This window comes from Podarcis bocagei, assembly GCF_964188305.1.
Source record: "Podarcis bocagei genome assembly, chromosome: 10".
Lineage (NCBI taxonomy): Eukaryota > Metazoa > Chordata > Lepidosauria > Squamata > Lacertidae > Podarcis > Podarcis bocagei.
The window spans coordinates 69,848,459-69,868,654 of NC_138135.1; the positions used below are offsets into that span (position 1 = coordinate 69,848,459).

A 20,196-nucleotide genomic window follows, 5' to 3' on the forward strand; every position below is an offset into this window, starting at 1 on the left:
AAAGTGCTGGAAAGAAGGGGGGAGTCGTAGCAAATATGACCAATGTTCAGGGTCAATGGGAGTTGTAGTTCAGCAACCTAAAGAGCCCCACACCTATTAGAATTTTAAAGCCTGCAGAAAGTGACTGAGGCTGTAATCTTATTCCACTTACTTGGAAGTAAATTCTATTCAACTTAATAGGTTTACATGTAGTTTACATGTAGAGGATTGCACTATAAAATGTGTTTTTTTTAATTTCAGACTCTTTGAATGAGATGCTGCCCAAAGAGAAAATTCTAGACAGTTTTGCTTGACCCATAGTTTTTTTTGTTTTTTTTTAAATAAAGAGAACAGTTGATATAAGAATTTAATATCTCTGTTTTTGTTAATCACTGCAATATATTTAATTTTTATATATTTAATCAGGCAAAACGTAACAGCTATTTCTACCTCTGAGCTACAATTTCCTTATCAGATTATTTTTCTCACATGAGAGAATGATTAGATCTCCAAACTTAATTAATCCCATAGGAAAAAAGGAACAAAAAGGAATATACAAAGATTTTTTGCAAAAAAGGGTTCACCTCTGAAAATGTAGTAGTCCAAACCTACTTATGTTTCTGAACAATTCAGTTGACTTTTACAAGACTACTTCAAATCAAAATATATGTTAAACATTTTCCAATTATGTGTGTGTCACTCACAGCAACTATTCTACTATAATGGACATATTTAAGATGAAGTAGACACAGCAAGAGGAGGGTGAAATGATTCAAAATGAGAGCATATTTCCCAAGAGAACTGTCCTATTTTACTAATAAGCCACACTCCACTCCCAGGCACATTACACGCATCACATCTCATAATGCATTTCGCTGTCTGTGTATGTGTTTTCTAAATGGGGGGAGAGGAACTCCACATATAAATTTGTTACAGGGTAAATGGTAGGAAGTAATGAATGCTGAACAGCAGGAGTCATTTTCAAAGCTACTGGTAGGGCAAGCAGTGAACCCACCCAGAACTACAACATCTGTAACACACTTAAGTCCTGGATACAAGGGACATATCAAAACACAACCTCCAGGAGCCCATAGCTTTAAGATTTCCAAAGAAGGCAAACCTCAAGAGCAGCAGAAGTCATAATGGTCCCTCTTCACCAGGCTACTGTTGCTAAAGACTAATAATGATAATAATAATAATTTTTATTTATACCCCGCCCTCCCCAGCCAAGGCCGGGCTCAGGGCGGCTAACAACCAATAATAAAAACAAGTTGATTGAAATACAACTTAAAAAACAAGATTAAAATACAACATTAAAACATTAAAACATTAAAATGCAGCCTCATCACAGGAGGAGAAAGGAAAAAAGAAAGAGGGGGAGGGAATCAAATTGATTCCAAGCCAAAGGCCAGATGGAACAACTCTGTCTTATAGGCCCTGCGGAAAGAAATCAGATCCTGCAGGGCCCTGGTCTCATGAGGCAGAGCGTTCCACCAGGCCGGAGCCAGTGTTGAAAAGGCCCTGGCTCTGGTTGAAGCTAATCTAACTTCCTTAGGGCCCGGGACCTCTAGGGTGTTGCTATTTATGGACCTTGAGGCTCTCCGTGGGGCATACTGGATATAAATTATAAAATATAAATTAACATGCCACCTAGACTTTTCAGGAACACATGCATATGAAAACTGCCACATGATTTATTGTTAGCGTCGCCTGCAGCAACCAAGCAGGCAACTTGCTGCACTGGCAATAATCCTCCCTTCTCCAAGAACCATCAAGGTCATAGATGTGCTAGTAAAGGTAAAGGACCTCTGGGTGGTTAAGTCCAGTCAAAGGTGACCATGTGGTGCGGCGCTCATTTCACTTTTTAGGCCAAGGGGAGCCGGTGTTTGTCCACAGCTTTCTGGGTCGTGTGGCCAGCATGACTAAACTGCTACTGCACGGAGGACCGTGATGAGTGCCAGAGCGCACAGTGGTACCTACTAATCTACTTGCACTGGTATGCTTTTGAACTGCTAGGTTGGCAGAAGCTGGGGCAGAGTTGGCATAGAGGAGCGATATTCCTTCCTCCCCAGACTCTCTATACCTTGCTATTCAAGCAGGTACCTTCTCAGAGACTATTCATAAGCTATCAGATCACATGTAAGAGATATGTAAAGAGAGCTCTTCCTACTTCTTGTTCAGGAGAACTGATAGGTAAGATGCCTTTCAGGGGTAGATTAGAAAGATACGCAGTTCCCAAGCTGGATAGAGAATTTGGTTTCTTGTGCAAGAATAATATTTTTTTGTCATTTCTAGCTAAGCTTTAATATTCTTCAAAAGGTGTTAGCCAGCTTATATATTGCACCGAGGGGTGGAGAGAATAAAGAAATGCTACTGGCAACATTTTGTTGAAGCATTAAGAATACAAAATACCACAAGGGGCACTATCCTCTATCATATTTTAGTCAAATTTTTGAATGGATCCAGTATCCCTTTCATCTTGCTATTGTCGTTGTAGAGCAATACTGAAGGAGTGTCTTAGAAGTGAGAAGGTTCAGTTAACACAAAAAGTCCAACTGTGGGTTGTCACAGTCGTCAAACAAATAAACAAATATTTGTGGACTATTAATTTAATGCACAACGTGCATTAAAATAAAATGGAACCTATTTGGACCAACTGGCATAGCAAGTCTCTTCTGCTAACTGCCTACACATTTTATAAAATACCATATTTTTCGCTCTATAACACGCACCAGACCATAACACGCACGTAGTTTTTAGAGGAGGAAAACAAGGAAAAAAATATTCTAAACGAAATAGTGGATATATGATTTTTGTGGTTCATGCTGTGGCCACAGACATGTGATCTGACAGTGAGTTTGGAGTAGCCCAATGCAAAAATCCTGAGGATCCATGTGGATCCATGCTTTGTAACCACGGAGGAGAAAAGGAAGGGGAACCATGGATCCTCTGCTCACGACTGCAGCAGATCCCCCCCGCCACCCGCAGGCATTCGCTCCATAAGACGCACAGACATTTCCCCTTACTTCCTAGGAGGAAAAAAGTGAGTGTTATGGTGCAAAAAATACGGTATATAAAGGAGTTGCCTCCTATTGGAAAGTACACCTCAGTCAGAAGATAAAAGACCTTATTTCCAAAAGGTGCGACTCTTTTTCATCAAGTCCTGCCCACTCACTTAATCTTGGTGTGAGATTGTTTCTTGTTAAACTCCAACTGAGTTTGGTTACCTAGATATGTCAGTCTCTCACCAGCAGAACCTGTTTTGACGCTCTCAAAATAACGGTGACTAAAATCCACAAAGTGCAAGACATGGTGCCATTTGCTATAATAACTTTAGCAGGCTATTACACAAGGGTTGCGTTCAATTCCTGCCAACCATCGTCAGATTTCACACTGACCATCTTTCAAAAGATTTCACCTCAAGGCAAATCGTGTCTCCCCCCCCTTTTTTAAAGGAAAAATGGGTTGTATAAAGTGCAGTATTTATAGCTCCAACTCCAAGACGAACAATTGAGTAAACATCCTGATTGATCAGTGTTTTTCAAAACGTATAAGAAATGAGCCCAAGAAACCTCCTGCACAACCTCATTAACAAATTTATGAATTTGGCTTGCATCAAGTGTGCATTTAAATGCGGAAGACTAAAGGACTTAAGTGACAATGAGGTTTTTAAACATACCTACCTTCCATACCTTGCTCTTGATACAGATAATGTTGGCTATGTATTCTTCTAAACATCAACAAATATCTGATGAATAGTGGGAAGGATGCATAGGAATATTGTGAAAGGGAAACCGATTGACTGAACATTACATTATTATTTTTTTAATGGAGATGAATTTCAGCACCTCAAATCTGGCAGGCTGCTATGTTTGAAAAAAGCAAGTCGTTCTCTCTCAGTTTTACTAATTATCAAAGCTGTGTATTACAACAAAGCCTTTGGGCTCTCTCCCACATAGCACACACTCACAGCTTTTTGATCGTGCAGTGAAGTTATAATGCTGAATTTGTGACATTACAGTTATTACCAAGGCAACAGGCTGAAATCAAATAGTACTATGACTTCCTGGCAGGATCAAGGAGGAGAAATGGCTGGACTGTGAAAGACTCACGCAAATGGCTTAAAAATAGGAACAGAGAAGAATACAAAGACACCAGCAGGATACATTTCTCCCAAAGCAAAATTATTAAGTCTGCAATACTACTGAATTCTTACACAGATCTCACAGCCACAAAAATATTGTCTGAAATCATTAAAAAAACTGATATTCATATTTAAAACTTATCAGTTTCTTAGGGTTATAAGTACAACATTCCTACTAATTTTGTATGATTTCATGCAACATCATTTTGCTAGAGTTTATCAGCAGGTCATTTAATCTCCTAGTCCTTTGACATTTGAATATCCTCACTCTGATTTACAGTTTTCAATTATACTTCCTATCATTGAATCCCACGATCAAGTGTCACATTATGAGGATGCAAGTCTACAAGGCCAATAAAGCAGTTCTAAATGACCTCCACCATTAGAATGACAATTACTGTCCCGTAAGTCGGGAGTTTCTTATCTCCAATACCCTTCCCAAAACAGACTAGATTTTGCCTATGGCATTCTCCCATTTGTTTGTTTTTAAACTTATTCAAGACTTTCTTCACGTAGCAATGCCACCAGCTAGGCTGCAGATATAAGCTTACATGATGCCCGTCCACATAAAAATCACTGCATCTGTCAGTGAGATTGGGGTGGGGCAGAGCTGTCCTGCCCTTCTTCCAAGGAGCACAGCGCCTTCATTTGAGAGAATTATTGGCCCCACGTCATCCATCAAGTGGAGCCTTAAACCTTGACATTTCTGGTGTCACTCTGACTGCTATACCGTATCACAGTAAGAAGCCTAGGCTGTAACCCTTCTTTGTGCAGGGATATTAGAAAGGGTTATGGAGCTACATTCAAGGATGTTAGCCCAGTCCCAAGTTCTCAACACAGGTTCGCCACACCAGTGACAATCAGCAGGCATAAAATGAGCAATAATAAATTTTGAAGATCGTAAAAGTTATGCAGGCAAACTAATGGAGTCAGAGTTCAATTAGGATTTAGGGCGCAGTAATATCGGGCTCTCTGAATCTTCCACTTGGTTCCAACCGACAGAAGAGAAACAGCTAGTCTTCCTTTATCAGCTCAGCTGGGTCCAAATGCCATGTGGTTCCTCTTCTATCAGAACTGTCTCCATCAGCTGCTATTCCAGCTGGTTGTTATGTAACTTCATTACATAATAGCGTGAAAGAATTAGTACCTGAATTTGCTTATTTTCCTCCTTTGTATCAGATCACAAGTCACTGTTATAAAAATGCAAACAAAAAGTAATATATAGGAACACAGGAGGCTGCTTTATACAGGCTGAGACCATCGGTCCATTAGCTCAGCACTGCTTAAACTGACTGGAAGCTAGTTGTACAAGGTTTCCAAAAAGGAAACTTTCCCAGCCTGTGATCTTCTTTATGGAAAGCAGATTCTCCACCACTGAACTATGACCCTTCTGTACAAAACATGTAGTAAATATAATGAGACCAGTTTCTTCAACAGCTGCACATGGAAAAACCTTGTTTAGCACATTTTCCTCCCTACCCAACACGCAAAAGCGATGGTTCACTCTGCTACCATGGTCCTCTCATTTAAAATACAGTCAGCTGGAAAAGATATGGCAGAAGGCTAAATGTGTGCAGTGCTGCATCTTTACGTTAGTAAGCCATTAAAATGTATAGGTCATAGAATGTGCTGAAGGTTACCAAGCAGTCTGCTGTCATATACTACAATTCATATCTAGCAAGACGACAGGTTTTCAATCAAAGCATTTCACAGTGCGAGTCCCCTAACATACATTGGTGAGTGTCTGTATCTCAAACACCAAAAAACAAATTGAGGGGAAATCAATTTACACTGAATTGTGTGTTTCTAATACTTGGTGCCTAAAGATTTACTTAATAAATCCACACCAGAGCTGCTGTAACGCATTTTAGAATTTAAGAGATTTTTTTGCAGTAACTTCCGCCCTTCTCCACTTCCTCATTGTCAACTAGATCTGTTCCATTCACGGTCTGCAAAAACTACTGCTTGGTAAGGTGTTTCTGATCTAAGCACATCTGTAAGTTTAGGATAAGCAAAGTCAGCTAATGAGTACCATAAATCTTACAGGGTTTCAATATATTTCCAAAGAAAGAAAAAAGATTTGGACCTACTCCAACTGTGTTTTTTCTTCGGGAACTTCAGATATTTTCTCATTTACCATATTCACACATCACATTTTCAAAGTAATTTGATACCAGCCCTACACTTTGTGGATTTTGTTTCGCCTCGTAGGGAAGCATGCTTAAATAGGTGCACTGCAGAAAAATCTGCTCTGTTACCTTGAACATTAGTCTAAATGCAGTTGACAATGCATTTTCATGCAAAATTTGAAAAGCACACATCTAAAACAAAGGAGAAGGTCCCCAGGGATATGAAAAACAGAAAACCACAGGAATCTACAGAAAAATGTAAATAGTAGAAAAGTGATTATTAAATTTACAAAATATTATTACATGTGAATGTATATATAAACTTAAACAGTTGCCACTGTTGGGTAACAATTACAACAGTATCTCCAAACATCTCAAATTAATATGACAAGATTTCCTGCACTGCATCCCATGCTTTATCGCAACAAATGGAGAGTTTCTTACAAGTGGAGTTTGTCAATTTATAAATCACCTTTATACTATTTCCATTGTTTCTGGGCTTCCTGACATTTTCCCTACTGGTCACCCCTCACCCTCTATACTATCTGAAAAATATACATGTCACTGAAAGCTTTTTGTCTATTTTCTGTTGTACCAAATGAAACATGTTTTTTAAATAAAAAAACCAAAGTTGAAAAAGTGATACATACATGACTGTGTTAATACCTGCCAGTTGCTGGAACATTTGCAGACCACAACCCACTATTAACTCTCTTCGAGTTGGAGGATAGGTCAGCATTCTGCAGATCACAGGTCCAGCTTGAAAAAATAAAGAAAAATGAAATTCATTACATCAATCAGTATTTCCCATTATGGCAACCAACCACATCCCATATTTTGAACTTTTTCACACGCTATTTATTTCATACATTCTTTATTATGTATAGCAGATGAATAACTAACCACAGATCAAGTGGTTTCAAGACTGTTGTCATGCTGGGACATAACAATCAATGAAATAAAATGTTTCAAGCCTCTGGAAGACAAATGATATATAAAGGTGGGTATTTCAGGAAAGCAGAAAGCCAAAAATGATAGTGCCATCAAATCCACATCACAAATGGCTTACAAAATTAATTAATTTCAGATATATATACAACAATTGTTCATATACTGGTCTAAGGATAAGAATTTAAATTAATAATTTTCCAGTAATAATAATAATAATAATAAATTTTATTTATATCCCCCCCTCCCCAGCCGAAGCTGGGCTCAGGGCGGCTAACAACAATCAAAATAATCCAACATTCTAAAAACATTCATTATAAAATTAATTAAAATCAAATTGATGGCAACCATTAAGCAAAATTATGTGCAGATTGCCAGAGGAGGGGGTAACTTTAGTTTAATAAATACTACAGGACCTGAAAGAAGGGATACATTGTACCAGGGTTTCCCAGTCTTAGGTCTACAACTCCCATCATTCCTAGCTAGCAGAACCAGTGGTCAGGGATTATGGGAATTATGGCCCCAAAACAGCTGAACACCCAAGTTTGGGAGACCTTATGATATACAATACCAGCAGGGAAAATGAAAGTTGGTTAATTATACAATTGCTGCTGAAATTTATATAAAAAACAAGAAGCACTAAGGTTATTTCTCTATGCTATTCCCCTATTAATTTTAATGTCCATATTTTAAGATTAGCAATGCAACTAAAATCCATAAAAATATAATACTATAGCCATTGCATACTCACAGCAGGTTTTATAATTCAGATATTGCTCTAGTCTTTAAAATTATGCATTGTTCTAAAAATTTAAATTATGACACTATTCCCCACATATATAAAACATGGTAATTAAAAGTATCTACTGCAACAATACAGGCATAAAAACAAGTACTGATAATCTTCAGTCTTAATGATAATAATAATAATAATAATAATAATAATAATAATAATAATAATAATAATAATAATTTATATCCCACCCATCTGGCTGGGTTTCCCCAGCCACTCTGGGCAGCTTCCAACAAAATACTAAAATACAATAGTCTGTTAAACATTAAAAGCTTCCCTAAACAGGGCTGCCTTCAGATGTCTTCTAAAAGTCTGGTAGTTGTTTTTCACTTTGACATCTGGTGGGAGGGCGTTCCACAGGGCAGGTGCCACTACCGAGAAGGCCCTCTGCCTGGTTCCCTGTAACTTCGCTTCTCGCAAGGGAACCACCAGAAGGCCCTCAGCACCCAGGGGTGAACGATGGGGGTGGAGACGCTCCTTCAGGTATACTGGACCGAGGCCGTTTAGGGCTTAAAAGGTCAGCACCAACACTTTGAATTTTGCTCAGAAACTTACTGGGAGCCAATGTAGGTCTTTCAAAACTGGTGTTATGTGGTCTCGGCAGCCGCTCCCAGTTACCAGTCTAGGTGCCGCATTCTGGATTAGTTTTCGCTTCCAGGTCACCTTCAACGGTAGCCCCACATAGAGCGCATTGCAGTAGTCCAAGGGTGAGATAACTAGAGCATGCGCCACTCTGGCAAGACTGTCCACAGGCAGGTAGGGTCTCAGCCTGCGTTCCAGATGGAGCTGATAAACAGCTGCCCTGGACACAGAATTGACCTGCGCCTCCATGGACAGCTGTGAGAAGTCATTAAGTTTCTCAAAAACTGAATAGATATGGTGGTACACGCATCCTTACCATATACAGCAGGATGAGTGCTTAGTATACTAAATGACAGATTATCAGTCAGTTCTCTTCCAATCAATAAGATATAAGAGATGTCTTCACTCCCCCTGCTTTTCTTGTTGGTAAACGAAGCAGCTATTGTTTCTTCAAGCTTATTGCTCCTCTAGGACCTTCCCTAAGCACTCTCTTTTCTTGTATTATCTGTTTGCCTCCATATAGAAAACCATTTTTAGCATGCCTTAATTATACATGCTAAGGGCTGGAGAATTCACCAAGAGAAATAAAAGCGGCTGCGGTAGCTCAACCGTCTTCAGTACAGTGACTCCTAGGTCAATATATTCACAAGGGATTAAATGCATGGCATTCAGACAACACTGTCCATGAAGTTCGGCTCAAAATCAACATTTATAGGGAATAAATTATACGTAACCTTAGATATGATTTTTTCTATTTGCTTAACAGCATTCATTCGCTACCCAATAAGGTTGATTCACTGTTATATTAAAAGACAGTTAACTGCTGCATTTGGACGAAAGGTAACACAAAAACCTAAATCATCAGCCTCAAATTTAGATCTCTCAATTGTACCTTTTAAGGAGGTCCAATCTGCTACCTTAAAAAAAAAGAAGATTAAACCACAACTATCCAATTCAGGAGAGCCAACCTTTCCATTATAAATAATGTACGGTATAAATTATTTAATTGTTAGTAAAAAACTGTAAGACACTTACTGTTGGCTTAATAAATTCATTTATCTAAAACATAGAGTCTGATTTCGCTCCTTCAAAAGGTACCACCAATTTAAAAGCAAGGAGACAAAACAGTCAAGTACAGCAGTTCAGAACAAGATGCATGGTTTATGGTCATTTAGTGCTATCTTAAAAGTATTGGGTTTTTTCCTACCAACGTTTTAGGATACAGGTAACTGACAACTTATGTTTATTTAACTTGTGCGCATTCAGCTTTATGCACTTGGCAATAAAATAGATAGATAAATAGGTAGGTAGGTAGGTAGGTAGGTAGAAAGAAAGAAAGAAAGAAAGAAAGAAAGAAAGAAAGAAAGAAAGAAAGGGGGAAGGCCAGAAAAAAAAGACCTTGGCAATCCCACCCCCACTGAATCTCATGCACTTTGCTATATGTGATTTTGAGTTTATGCATTATCCCCGAAATGTAACCCCAGTGTAAGTTGAGAATTGCCTGTACAAGAAAGTTCACTTTGCAGCTTTGACTCCAAACAGGTCTACTTGAAAACCAAATGCAGCCTTTTAGCCCATTTTACCAATGCCAGCAATTGACTTCACAACCACAATTTTATTCTACCTAGGCAGAACCATATGTTACCCTTCTTGAAGCCAATTTATCACTAAACAAAATCCAATGAAGTTCTCATTAATGAACAAAAGCACTACACAATTCCAAAACACATCAGCAACTGCAGATGAGAAGCTTTTATTCCCATGATATGTTTTCCTATCAAATAACATTAAAGTGCTTATTTATTTGATTTGTCATTTTAAAATTATATCTGTGGTCTATAAACCTCTATAAAAGTTTTTCAAATCAAAATAGCATGCATAACTAATTATTTCTCCAGAATTTTCCTATTATGCTATTCAATACAGTTTAATTGTTTGAAACTGAGGTTTTAATGCTCACTTTATTACAACTGTACAAAGACTATGCATCTTCCAGTAGGGGTTCCAGAGCTTATTTCTTTATTCCAAGTCTTCCTCGGATACTTAAGAAATCAACAGGAAAATAACATGGTGCCAAGGTCATCCTGCTCTGATTTAATTATTTCTGTTGGAATAGAGTATTGTTCTACTCTCCAGCACAGTTTAAATGACCCGGGTGTTTTGTTAACTTCTCACAGGTACAGGGCATGACTATTTTCAAAGGAATGGAACACCTTCAATCATGTCAAAATATTCTATCATATTATAAAGTCTAGAAACGTCACTGTAACCATTTTTTCTCAGGATTAAAATCAGAACGTCAAGCCACACTTCCCAGAAAAAAAAATGGATGATTGAATAAAGGCCCCTTTCCTTGTTTTCTTAGCAGAATGAGAGCCATGCACCATACTTCATCCCTGCCAGCAATGAAGTTAAATATGGAAGAAACAAGTTCTGTAACAAGAGCTAAATAATACAAACTGAAAGGGACTGGTGGGGAGAATGATGCATGACAAAGACTCTCCTCCTGGAAGAGAGGGGAGTGGTTGTGGGCGGGAACCCGAGCCCCGCCTCTAGCAGGGGGCGTTAGCCCCCTGCCTCCCACTCACCTGGCTGGCGCCCACGCCCATCGGCAGGCACCCAACCAGGTGCCTCCGAGGGGGCGTGTTCAGCAGCCTAAATGCTGCGGCGCCAGCCCCTCCTCTGCCTCACTCTTCGTCGTCCCGTCGCGAGTCACCCACCCTCCACTCCCTTTGAGCTCAGGGTCTTAGTTTTCCTTGGCCTTGCTATGGACCTTAGGTTGGTCGCCCTGGTTGTCCGGGGGGCCTGGTAGGATTTTTTCCATTTGGCATTAGGCTTTTTGGTTTTTTCGCCTACCTCGTAGCAATCGTCACAACTTTCGTGGTATTGGTGGGTAGGTTAGGCATTGGAATAATGTGTTGTGGTGTCGAAGGGCTAGGTGTGGTCATCACCTATGCCTTCAATTTTTGGGTATTCCGTTAAAGGAATCTGGCGGTCGTGTATTCTGTCCGATGCCTGCTTGGCGGGAGGCCATGGCACGACCCTCGGTGACATCAGGGGAGAGCCTATAGTTGGATTAGCATCAACAGGCTCCACCTACTGGTGAATAAACCCTCCTCGTTTCAGACTCACCCCTCTCTGAGGGGGTGGAGTCAGCTGACGTAATCCAATGCCTAAGCCAATACCTTTTCACTTGCTATAATCAATAAAGTTGTGGCCTTTTCTTGCCCATTAACCTTATATCACGTGTCCTTGTGTATTCATTCCTCTTTGGGGGGGATCGGGTCCTCGAACCACAATCTTTTAAAAAACCAACTACACTGTGCAGACCCCATGCTTACCATGGGAAGTCAGCTATGTCTCATTGACCCTGACTGTGGAGTTACAGCTTTAAAAGCAACAGGAAGGAACTGTCCTCCCTCAAAAAACCCCAGCCCTTAAACAAAGCTTAGGCTGCTATCCTGTAACCACTTACCCCAACAAACACAAAGAAATCGACTTCTGAGTAGACATATAATGTGTTGTACTGTAAGTGAATTCTTATTGAGTGTCTGCTGTAGAGCAGAAGACATGTCTAAGTCTCTTTGAACTAGATGAACTCTTTTCCAACTCTACAATTCTATAACTCTTTGTAAAGTGTTAACCTTTTGCATTTTCCATTTGGGTCGGAGATTCTGCAATTATTGTGTAGCAGTATTCTGGTTTCACCAGAAGCGGCTTGGTCATGCTGGCCACATGACCCAGAAAAACTATCTGCAGACAAACATCAGCTCGTCGGCCAGTAAAGCGAGATGAGTGCCGCAACCCCGGAGTCGTTCGCGACTAGACTTAACTATCAGGGGTCCTTTACCTTTACCTTAGGGATGCGGGTGGCGCTGTGGTCTAAACCACTGAGCCTAGGGCTTGCCGATCATAAGGTCGGTGGTTCAAATCCCCATGATGGGGTGAGCTCCCGTTGCTCGGTCCCTGCTCCTGCCAACCTAGCAGTTCGAAAGCACGTCCAAGTGCAAGTAGATAAATAGGTACCGCTCCAGCGGGAAGGTTAACGGTGTTTCCGTGTGCTGCTCTGGTTTCGCCAGAAGCGGCTTAGTCATGCTGGCCACGTGACCCGGAAGCTGTCTACAGACAAAACGTCAGCTCCCTCAGCCAGTAAAGCAAGATGAGTGCCGCAACCCCAGAGTTGTTCACGACTGAACTTAACTGTCAGGGGTCCTTTACCTTTACCTTTTATGTGCAGAAAATACTTTCTAAGGGGTATCTGACCTCAGCCAAACTCAGCACAGGAAAAATACATTCTGGTTGCTTGGAAAAAAGGAAGAGAAAACCACAGTGCTTCCAAGGACTACCAGACAACAGGGCAGAAGCAGTACACATACACTAAAGGGGGAAACAGCAGCTCTTTAGGACTCCAGGGATTCCTATTGCCCAGCGTCCAAACAGTTTGTTAAATATTTATCTAGATGACTGATGCCGAGTGAAAATGTTATTTTTCAGATTATCATTTAAGTACTCAAGCAAACACAATTAACCAAACATTCATTTGTGAAACATGTAGTCATAAGAATAAAGATTTTAAACCATTAAATCTGATACACTGATTAACCTTTCCAAGGGTTATAATATTTGTTGTATAATATTTTGTAGTTACTACTATTCTGGAAAAAGTCAATAGAATTAGAAAATCCTTTAGTAGACGTGCTTTAGACTTCAAGTTATCTTAAGTTTGTAGATTTTTTTTAAAACTGAGGGTAGATTAATTTTTTTTAAAGTAAGGGTCCCTAATGGCCTTTGTGCATATTGCCATTCTTGTTGCTAGGATACACTGAAAAGGATTCTACAAAAGGTTGGACGATGATGAACTCAGAAGCAATCTCACTGATGCAGAGAGTAATACTTCAGTTTCCCCACAGCTGAAACCAAGCTCTGGAAAACCACAAAAACATGTTTTAGAAGCAGGGCTGGCCCCAAATATTTTGCTGTTAGCGGTGAAGGACTGGCACTCCTTCCCTATTCCACATTCAAAAACGGCCTCGACAGACAGTTGAATCTTACTTCAACAATGATAGCCGATTAGCATCATTCACTGCACCCAAAGTACCAGGCTAGGTCTGGGGGAACCGGAGAGGCTACATAGCATGTACAAGCTCTGTCCTCCAACAGAGGGGAATCGCCAAGAGGCTTAAAAGTAACAACCCCTGAATCTGCCACTTGACCCAGTTGCCTCATCCAGCCCTGTTTGGAAAGGAGTTGTTGTTGCTGCTGCCGCTGCCGCCTACCACTGTACTAATTCATAGGCTGCTTTCAAACCACTGTACATGGTAAACCACTCCGAACACCAGTACAAGTCACACCATCTACATGTATTATTGCTTTGCGTAATGCTACGATCACGGCTGTAAAAAACAATATTAGTTAAAACTATGGCACTCGCTCTCACAGGAGGCAGTGATGAGACTCAGGAGTTGTATGTTCTCTATAATTTTCTTATTACAAAGCACTATAATAAAGGTCGACAACTCTTCAATATTCCCTTTTCGATGTTTATTAGGAATAAAAATATATGCTAGACCCCATTTTCCTTTCAATTAGATTAGTATATCCTCATATTTAATCTTCCATCAATCTACATAAAATAATTAGGAACAATTAATATGATCATCAATATCATCATACTTTATTTTGTGGGTGGGTGCATGATTTGCTGTTTGCTGCCCAAAGCATATCATCATATGTGCCACTGTATTCTGCTCTGGTCAGACCTCACCTGGAGTACTGTGTCCAGTTCTGGGCACCACAATTCAAGAAGGACACTGACAAACTGGAACGTGTCCAGAGGAGGGCAACCAAAATGGTCAAAGGCCTGGAAACGATGCCTTATGAGGAACGGCTAAGGGAGCTGGGCATGTTTAGCCTGGAGAAGAGGAGGTTAAGGGGTGATATGATAGCCATGTTCAAATATATAAAAGGATGTCATACAGAGGAGGGAGAAAGGTTGTTTTCTGCTGCTCCAGAGAAGCGGACACGAAGCAATGGATCCAAACTACAAGAAAGAAGATTCCACCTAAACATTAGGAAGAACTTCCTGACAGTAAGAGCTGTTCGACAGTGGAATTTGCTGCCAAGGAGTGTGGTGGAGTCTCCTTCTTTGGAGGTCTTTAAGCAGAGGCTTGACAACCATATGTCAGGAGTGCTCTGATGGTGTTTCCTGCTTGGCAGGGGGTTGGACTCGATGGCCCTTGTGGTCTCTTCCAACTCTATGATTCTATGATCATCTTTTTTACACATTTTAGCTATTGTTAGTATGTACAGATGCCGCCAACTATGCTATGTGCCCCAACTATGCTGGGCTAGGCAAGACCCAATGTCATCTCACAAGGCATACTCCCCCAGATGGATGGGTGTGTGATTCATGTTGTGGGGTCAGCACAACCAGTTGCTGATTTAATTTCTTATGAGCATTTCATAAGCAAGATAATTTGGACCAAAAACAACTGTTCTAGGACTCAAAGGTGGGAGTCCCCAGTCATGGAAATATACTATATGGGGCACTCCAAATGCTATCTGGGGGTTCAGGGATGAATGAATTTTCATTCTTTTCAGTGTTTTGAACTTGCAAGCAAATAAGGAACTGGGAACTAGTAACCTACTTGAGCACTGTTTTTATGTAGCATCAGGGTTCCAGATCCCAGGGCATGGCATACAATACATTAACTCTGCTGAAACTACATAGGCCTGGCTTGGCTTGGAAACTCCCCAGGAGTCCTATACATGCTGCCTGGAGTTCAACGGAAGCCAGCAAGGATATAAAGGCACAAAATAAAACAGAACAGGCTCTGAAACAAACAAGGGTAAATTGCTCCTTCTAAGCTGGATAATGAAATACTGAATGGCAAAATAAGGAAAGGGGAAAGCCAGCTGAAGTAGAAGCCTTCAAGGCATGTAGGAAAAGCATGTTTTTAAGAGCACTTAAAGAACCAAACTATCAGAAAAACAGGACTATGGGGGCATGCTGCCCTCATGTTGTGGCCAGCACTTGCAGCAGTAGACTGGTACAAACCCTCAGTTGCCTGGGGCTTAATGCTTTCTTCTCTTCAGCCTGGCATAGGATACTAAGAAAGGTTACTAACCTGAAGGCTAAGGCTTGAATCCTATGCACCTTTATTTGAAAACTAGTCCCTTTGAACAATGTACATATGTGAACAATAGACATACAGTATATCCTGAATATACATGCATGATTGGGGTATAACAGGTGTCTAAAAGCAGTGGGTGGCAGCAAAATAGTGTTTCTCAATGAGATACAAAGTGAAAGTCCATGTCATTTGGTTGGTAGAGTCATAATGATTTCAGTTTGTCTTTTTTTTAATAACAATTCAAAAATATCAATGCGTGGCAAATGCAACACGTCAACTTAAACATTTTCTGTGTTCATACTTCTAGAAATAAGGTATTGCCAAAATTGTAACTTCAGTTTAATACATCTGTTTGTACTCTTTTTCAAGGCTGTTGGACTGTAGCTATATCCAAACATTTTCTTGCTCTGCATTTACAAATGCTGCAAGCTACTGGGAAAACTGTTTTCCATTGTCATAGCAATGGAAGCTAAATACTATAAAGCGCAGTGCTTTTGAAATAAAATGTGAATAAAGATGTTCTATACAGGCATTTCTGTAGCTATTCACTTGTTTAGAATCTGCCATAAACTGTCATTTTATTCTTGCTTCTAACAGATCTAATTTAGTTTTAACAGAATGTTAACACTTCAGAGCTCCCTCTTAGAATTGCTTGTTCGCTCTTATAAAAAAAATGCTAACATGCAAGAGAATAATCCAATTCCGGTATAATCACTGAAGTCACAGAAAACCACTCAAACACAATAGAGCTTGAGCTTTAGTTCCATTATTTATAAGCAATCTTTTTGATGCAAAAATAGTGCAATGTTGATATTGTTTGTATTTCAGGCTGTGATGTAAATTCAAGAAATCTCCACCCCTGCATAATGAAATTTGTAGTAGTACTAAGGTTCATGTGCTGCCTCTCCCAGCTTCTTGTTGGGGAAGAGGAAATCCTAAAAACATAACTCCTCTAATGCAGTGTTGACAACAATGCTTGACCTGAAAGCCAAAGTCATAACAGAATGAACACAAACAAGATCACCGAATATCACTGCATTCGAAGCTCACTAAAACTGCTAGCTCTGAAGTGCTAAAATCTTCTGAGTTTTTAAGGAGGAAGGAACTTATCTGAAACCCTTCATCATGACTTTCCAAAGTCCCATGAGCAAGAAATATATTAATAAATTAAAGTTTGAGTAGTCAGGGCTGCATAAACTTGAGACCAGACTTATCCTGCTAATATCTGTTTTTACAGGAAATAAGAATTATACATTAATCTGCTTATATCCATACACTATAAATAAGAGGCCAGTGTTTCAGAATCTGTTTTGCATCTTGAAAGGTAAATGAGGAAAATCCTCTTATATCCTCTCATATCAGTGTCAAGAGCTTCTTCACCAATGCAAAATTCACTTTAAGCAAAACATATTTTTCCTAAACAATTATTTGGGTACAGTACCAGAAGGAACTTCTTGTGTCATTTTTAAGAAACCCCATTTTACCATCAATGAGAAAAACAAAAATTGATAATATCTCAACACAAACATAATAACAACCCTTGAATCACAATAATTTGATTTTATTTCCATTTTTAGAATAAATTTGATTTTATTTCCATTTTTAGAATAAACTCTGATCCAAGAAAAAGCCATAAGCCATTTCCCCTTATGGTCAACAGCACATAATATTATGTTACATATTTAGTGTGCAGAACAGCAAGTGAGTAAATGCATAAAAAAAACTTAACCTATGATTCAGTTTAACACTCTTATGTTAGACCCACATCTCTCCATGGAAAAATCATCATGGGCTAGACGCCGAACAGCAACATTAAGCAGCACAGTTTGGGCAAGCCCAGAGGATTCTTTTTTTAAGCTACAGACCCCGGAGATACAAACAGCTCATAAAAGTCCACATGGTTTCAGAAGTGGTTTGCAATACTGCACAGTTTCAATTCACAAAAAGAGAAGCCAGAACCTCTTGGCACGCAGAACTAGTTTGGGGGGGGGGCCTTTCTGGATCTCAGCCGAGATAACAGCCACAATCCAAAGAAACTGAAACACTTGCACGAGGATCTGTAAACACAAGCCACAGAAGAGATAGGCTGTTTTGCAGATTTTAAGATTTCACCCCCTTTTTCCAGCACTGGGAACTGCTGTGGTAGAAACAGCAGTCAAACTACAGACTGTATTCAAGTTTTTCATCCTGTGTCATTATCTTGGGACCAGTAATGAAGGCTTGGGGTGGAAAAGATCACCTCACTGCCTGCTCCAGTTGGACTACTTCACAGCATCCTCCTTACAGGGCCACCAACTATAGCCCATGTGTTGGTAACCTCAAGGCTGGATTACTGCAATGCCTCTACGTGGGGCTGTCCTTGGGGTCTGGTATGGAAGCGCCAGCTTGTGCAAAATGCGGCAGCCAGATTGCTCATGGGGGCATCTGGCTGACAACATATGAAAGCATTGTTGAAGAATCTGAATTGGCTGCCCATCTACTAGAAAGCCAAGTTCAAGGTCCTTGTATTGAATTACAAAGCCCTGGACCATTTAGGTCCAAGCTACCTCAGAGACCACCTTAACCCTTCTATCCCAGAGCAGCCAGTGGGATCACCTGTAGAAGCATCAGTGGATTTCCCCCTAGTTGGCAAGGCACATTTGATAACAACAATTGACCAACCCACCTTCTCTCTGAAGAAGCATCTAAAACATGGGTAGGCAAACTAAGGCCCGGGGGCCAGATCCGGCCCAATCACCTTCTAAATCCGGCCTGTAGCCATCCGAGAATCAGCGTGTTTTTACATGAGTAGAATGTGTCCCTTTATTTAAAATGCATCTCTGGGTTATTTGTGGGGCCTGCCTGGTGTTTTTACATGAGTAGGATGTGTGCTTTTATTTAAAATGCATCACTGGGTTATTTGTGGGGCATAGGAATTCGTTCATATTTTTTTTTCAAAATATAGTCCGGTCTGAGGGACAGTGGACCGGCCCCCTGCTGAAAAAGTTTGCTGACCCCTGATCTAAAACATAAATCTGCCTCTTGCATTTCCCTGCTACTGGATCTGTACTGTACATTGCCAGTCCGTGTTTATATACTTTTTAACAGATTAAAAAAACTAATCCTGTTAAATAAATTCTAACAGAGACTGGTATAAATGGGGAAGTTCAAACACTAGCAGCATGGGTTGAAAAGTTTATTCCGTTCACGAACATGTTCACTATGACTGAAGTCTCACTCCAGTTTGGTTATAGAAAATGCACAGAAGTGGCTGTATAAGGCACGTATAATTTGCATGACCCAAAAGCTAATAGAAGCAACTCACGAGAATTCAATATGCTAGTTGGAATTTGCCAGCCTTTATTTCTTTGTAACCATACTGGGAACCTCACACATCAAAATCCACTGCGAATAAAGAGAGGCAACAGACTGAAAGGTCACTGTAGAATCCCAAGTTTTAATATCGCAGTTGAAGGATATCAGAGCTAGCGTGCACTAGTGAGTTACTCCTGACAAGCAATTATATAATTAGGTTGTGACAATTAGAATATATACACCTAGTCAATTGAGAACAGAACAAAAATTATCCTTCAAATTATTAATTTGTTTGAAAAAGTATATATGGCTGATTCATTATATTGGCTTCCCCTGTTTAACTGAATCCTTGAAACTCATTAGCAATTCTTAAGACAATTATAATTTCATTATGTTAAAGTACGGAACCAAGTCTGATTAATTTCTTCTGAAAAATACCAATAGAATTGATGTAGGAGCAAGGCTGTATAAAGAATAGAGCTTAGTTTAATCTTATTTTCACTGGGAGTATGGTTAGAACCAATTAGGATTGCCTGAAACCATGGGTTGCAAATTATTGGTTCTTCTTGTTTTTATTGTTATTATGTATTTTGTGTTTTAATATTGTGATTTTAAGTTGAGAACTGCCCTGAGACCTGCAGGTGCTATACAAATAATATTAGTAGTAGTGGTAGTAGTAGTAGTAATATAAAATCTATTTCAAACTAACCTAAAATACTGTTAACACTGTCACTCATTAATAAATGTACAAAGAAAGCAGAAATTCAGCCTTACCTGCACCAACTTCTTTTTCTTCCTCTTCTATGTTATTCTTGATGCTATCATATTCTTCATCTATTGTTTGATTACCCCGCATCAGAGACAGGATTCTTCTTGCCTTTTGAGTCTGTCCTTTTTGAATAAGCCAACGGGGGCTTTCAGGAAGAAAGAGGAAGCCAAAAAACTGTATTACAGCTGGAACTGCCGAGAGGCCCAACATATATCTGGGGGAAAGAAAAGAAACATTTTTAATGCAAATTTATCAAGATTCTCTCCATAAAGAACAGCAAGGCTTTAAGCCGCTTTCTGAATACGCTCAGTATTTCTCTAAATAAGCAGATGGAGGTAACATAGTTTATATCCTGAGATTTCCGTATCAGACGATTCCAAGAACTCTTGAACAGGTTTTCAGTTGTTCCCTGCAGACATAATTTT

General features: G+C 39.8%; 1 protein-coding gene across 2 annotated transcripts in view; it reads right to left on the reverse strand.

Annotated features, from left to right (window-relative positions):
* Positions 1-20,196, reverse strand: part of SLC2A13 (solute carrier family 2 member 13) — a 103,285-nt gene that overhangs the window by 57,855 nt on the left and 25,234 nt on the right. For both annotated transcript variants that reach the window (XR_014012539.1, XM_081211627.1), the window contains exons 3-4: positions 19,777-19,985; positions 6,903-7,011 (exon numbers count right to left, since the gene is read on the reverse strand). Coding sequence is in view for 1 of the 2 variants with exons in the window: in XM_081211627.1 (XP_081067753.1) it covers positions 6,903-7,011; positions 19,777-19,985 (318 nt within the window). In the remaining variant the exon portion in view is untranslated. The remainder of the gene's footprint in view (positions 1-6,902; positions 7,012-19,776; positions 19,986-20,196) is intronic.